General features: G+C 40.0%; 1 protein-coding gene across 2 annotated transcripts in view; it reads right to left on the bottom strand.

Moving 5' to 3' along the window:
- Positions 1–4,548, bottom strand: part of LOC107674957 (cytoskeleton-associated protein 5-like) — a 29,512-nt gene that overhangs the window by 12,546 nt on the left and 12,418 nt on the right. For both annotated transcript variants that reach the window (XM_016469118.1, XM_016469119.1), the window contains exons 22-28: positions 3,368–3,507; positions 2,379–2,553; positions 2,121–2,234; positions 1,853–1,981; positions 1,406–1,600; positions 1,042–1,174; positions 637–734 (exon numbers count right to left, since the gene is read on the bottom strand). In XM_016469118.1, coding sequence (XP_016324604.1) covers positions 637–734; positions 1,042–1,174; positions 1,406–1,600; positions 1,853–1,981; positions 2,121–2,234; positions 2,379–2,553; positions 3,368–3,507 — 984 coding nt within the window. The remainder of the gene's footprint in view (positions 1–636; positions 735–1,041; positions 1,175–1,405; positions 1,601–1,852; positions 1,982–2,120; positions 2,235–2,378; positions 2,554–3,367; positions 3,508–4,548) is intronic.

Genomic DNA, 4,548 nt, shown 5'->3' with positions numbered 1-4,548 from the left:
TGGTACTGAGAACCGTGGATTTTCACTGGTATTGGTACCGAATACTGAAATTTTGGTACCGTGACAACACTACAACAGGTTTATAATTGTTTCTCATTACAATAATTGTAATAATTTCCACTGACTACCGAACTTGGATTGGACCATTACAGCTAAATAAGGAAGATGGGATTACAGAAATGTTGTGAATCAGTTTACATTACATGCAGTGCTTCCAAACCAAACGCGCCACCTCATACCAGATTCTAATACACCATCTCGCTGTTAGGCGTCCCTCTCGAGAGCCTGTTTTGTTTAGCATTATCTTTCTCTCCCTTCACCTTGAGCTCCATGCTCTCTCTCTAGTGCACAAAATGACACTTGAGAGAGCAACACTCATTTAAAACAAATGCAGAACCCAATTCATCCTCAGACTCTTCATACTTTTAGAAAGTCGGCCAAAATCTAAATTCACATTCAATTGAGGCTTCTTATTTTGGAACTGCAAAAGAACAGTCATTGTCTTCCCATGAATAGTCCCTTGTGTATTATGGAACTGATGTTTCAGATCACAATTTGGGAAAAGGTTTTAAATCTCTCATGAGCAGCAACTCCCTACCAAACCAGGCAAAGCAGAAACACTGAAATGTGCCACACCTTTTTAGCCGCAGGACCTGCTGGTTTAGCTTTCTTAGTGTCTGGTTTGGGTTCTGGTTCACTAAAATCTTCACTGGGACTTTGGTTCCTGGCTGGAGCTGTAAAATAAAAAGACTTTCAAGTTGAGTCCAGCATCTTTAAAAGATCTCAAATCAGAGTTTTTAAATTTACATTTTCCTTAAACCAATAAATAAATAGATAAAGAAAAAAGTCCTTTTGTATTTTTCTGAAAGAGACACATAATTACCCCCCCCCAAAAAAAAAAAAAATCAATAACTGCAAAAAAGGGTAAATTTATGGAGTGCATATGTTCACATTAACAACCATGCAAATATAAATGTGTTCAATAAACCAGCCAGGAAGTAGTGGTCATGTTAGCTGTGGTTAAAGGGAAAGTGCATGAACCTGAGGCTGGTTTGGCAGCAGGGGCACTGGAGGCGGGTTTGGAAGCTGCAGCTTTGACAGGAACTGCAGGCTTGGCTGGCATCACGGCCCTGGCCTTCTCCAGCATGCCAACCACCTGGTCCTTTGACGCCGGCTGCAGAAAGACAAGGAGGAGACTGATGTTGCATGACTGCTTTTCTATGGTCAAAAGTTGATCCATGCGTTTTGGTCTTATTAACCATCTACGATAACATTGAATGAAAATCATACTTTTTTCAGGATGCATTAGTGATCGAAAAGGAAAGTAAAGACACGTATAAATGCTTAAATAAATGCTTTTTTTTACAATTATATTCAGAGAATTGAACATACTTTTCCCTCTTACCTTCAGTTTGCCAGCAGCCTTGATCATCTTCTCATAGCCCAGGTGCATCATGAAGGAGGGAAGTGCATCCTGAGCTTTTCTGCGCACGTCTCCGCTGCGGTCCTCCAGGCAGGTGTACAGGTGAGGCACGCACAGCATGAGGTCTGTAGGCACTGTACGCAGGGTGGGCAGCTTCTCAGCAAGCCAGCCCAGCAGCTACAGAATTTTAACAGCATTTTAGCTTGTGATCATTGATCAAATAAAATTAATTTAAGGTTATTTTTGTTTAAAAAAAATTGTGTTTGCCATGTTTTTTCCATAAGCATGAGCTCCATATTTTCTCATGATGCCATTTTATTTTCCTTTTTAATAATTTGCCTAAAGGTTCAATAAATTCTTCCATTTCATAAAATTAGACTGACTCATTTCATATACCAGGCATTACAGGGTAAACCATGAATGCTGTACCTCCTGTCTGAGGAAGGGGTTTTCCTTTTTGAGCTCCTCTGATAGGTCCTCTCCTTCAAGCCACTCCTTCATTCCAGTCTGCTCCACCCATGCGTTCAGTGTTGACAAGGCAGCAGCACGTACATTAGCCTGAAAAGTCAAATTTCAAGAAAATTAGAAACAATTCACTCTCTCTAGCTGTAGGTTACCTGAAGAGCCAGACAAGCAGCACAAGTGCACGTGATGCCACACCACAAGTGTAACAAACAGACTCTTAAGTGTTTCATACCTTGCTGTCACCAAGAAACGTAATGACTGGAATTCCCATGTTCTTGACATGCTGCTTGAGAGACGGGCCCATGGCAGTAGCTATCTGCTGCAGAATATTGAGAGCCTGCTGGACCTACACACACATTTTATATGATCACAACCATGCCTTTAATTGAATGCTACAACTGAAATGCCTGAATGGCAATAGAGAGCACAAACTATCTAATGTCAGAAATAAAATGTTTAAATCTGGTTTAGTTGAAATGATTTGAATTACCAGTAGTTTGTTGGAATCACTGAGACGGCCCTTCAATGCCATTGGCAGCTCGCCGATGTTAGCCTGGATGAATTTGGCCTCAGAAATGACGGCTGCCACCTCATCAAGCCCCTCCTTCCTGATCTTCCAGTTCTTGTCGCTGATCTTTGACACCATGTCCAATGTGATTTTATCACTGTGAACAAGAATCAGAATCTTAATCTGAGCTGTTTGTTCGCACTGGAATCCCAAAACTGCCTGATGAACGTAACATTTGAAAAGAAAACGTTTTGTGAAGCACTGCCACACTCTCACAGATAGGAGTGGGCGATAAAGCCTCAAAATTATATATCACGATATTTCAAGAATATTTGCGATAATATTTATGACGATATAGAAAAAAAACAAACATGGAACAACGTTTTATTGGTGATTGCAGCTGGCATTTTCCATCCTTTTCCAATGAGCTACTGTCATCGATAACAGACTACCTAATTTGAAGTGTAAATCTATTGTCATAAGGTGGCAGCAGCAGCAGCAGCAGCAGTGTGTTCGACTTGAAGCAGACCGATCGGTGTATGACGTCAAAATACCGCTACAGTGACTTACCCCTTATTTACACTGCACGCGTCTGCGATGCGATACGGCTCCGACGCGGCCACTCTAGTCAATGCTTGTGTTTACACCAGTGTTCACTCTCCGCGCCGCTTCGCTAAAGATATGCGCCTTGCCTATTTTTTAAGTTAAGAGTGTGTGCTCGAATATGCTGTAGAACCGCTCTCGCGATACTTTGATTTTATACACCGATCAGTCTGCGCAGCGCTGCTTAAAGTCAAACACACCTATTGGGTTTGTGGTGTTGTTGTTGTGCGCGCTAGGGAACGTATATGCGCCATACATCATCGCGTCGCTATATCATTGCTATCGCGATATGACTACTTTTTATCATGTAAAAATTTATACCGGTATTATCGTGGACGGTATAATATGGCACACCCCTACTCACAGACCTGATATCAGTTCTGGGCAGCACGTCCACACTGTCTCCGGCTCCGCTGTCCACCTCCTCTTCTTCAGCTGCATCTCCCTCCTCATCCGCTCCTGCTTTTTTGGTGCCACGTATGGGGGCAGGAGGAGACTGACCTTGCATCTTTATGAAAAACAAAAAAAGTGACAAGCTGAAAACTGACTTAACAGGGGGAAAACACAAAAATACATTAGCACCAGTGGTCTATTAAAGTTATCGTGATGTAGTTCAATAGGTGATCTTAAATTGAACGACAGAAGTAGGAAAAAAAATCCTTTTGTTTATTTGTTTACATTTGTTTTTAGTTTGACTTTTTTCCTTTTATTTAGTTTATTTTATTTATATTATTGGTTATTTAATTTAACTTACAATCAAAATATCAAAGAGAATCAGTCTAAAAATGCCTTAGGAAGTTGGTTTCAAATACATCAGTAGTGTGAAATTAAGATAATGTGCACTATGAAACAATATGCTTTGATAAACAAGGTGTAATAACTAATGGACAAACATAAGCAATACAGATAGTGAAGCAGTAAAAATATACACAAGCTCACAACCCTATTATGTATGTGACAAGTTAGGTAGGGAGGGACTGGCAATACCAAATAAAAATAATGAATAAGCAGGTGTGGTTCAAATGATTAAGTAGATAAAACAGGTTTTAAAGGGGTCATATGATGCTGCTAAAAAGAACATTATTTTGTGTATTTGGTGTAATGAAATGCATTTATGCGGTTTAAGATTCAAAAAACACATTTTCCACATACTGTACATTATTGTATTCTTTCTTTCTTCTATTGTTTCGCCTTTCTGAAACGCGTTGATTTTTACAAAGCTCATCGGTCTGAAAAGCGAGGTGTGCTCTGATTGGCCAGCTATCCAGTGCGTTGTGATTGGCCGAATACCTCAAGCGGAAATGACAAACAAGTGCTACTCTACACTGCCCAAAAAACTCGCGTTTGAATCGTCAGTGGCAAATTCTTTAAATTAAAAAAAAAAAACAAACAAAAAAAAACAAACAAAAAAAAAACAACAACTTACTTGCAGTCTGTGAACAGCTGGCATTGTAGTCTACTCTATCAGGATCAGGTAACAGTCCTCCATAAAATGCGCTGGACACATCTGAATATTTGGGTTAAACTGTTCTGGAACAGTTTTGTAAAT

This window comes from Sinocyclocheilus anshuiensis, unplaced genomic scaffold (genome assembly GCF_001515605.1).
Source record: "Sinocyclocheilus anshuiensis isolate Anshui unplaced genomic scaffold, SAMN03320099.WGS_v1.1 scaffold1065, whole genome shotgun sequence".
In the NCBI taxonomy this organism is placed as follows: domain Eukaryota; kingdom Metazoa; phylum Chordata; class Actinopteri; order Cypriniformes; family Cyprinidae; genus Sinocyclocheilus; species Sinocyclocheilus anshuiensis.
Note: the sequence above shows the minus strand (reverse complement) of the source record. Positions and strands in the feature narration are given on the sequence as shown.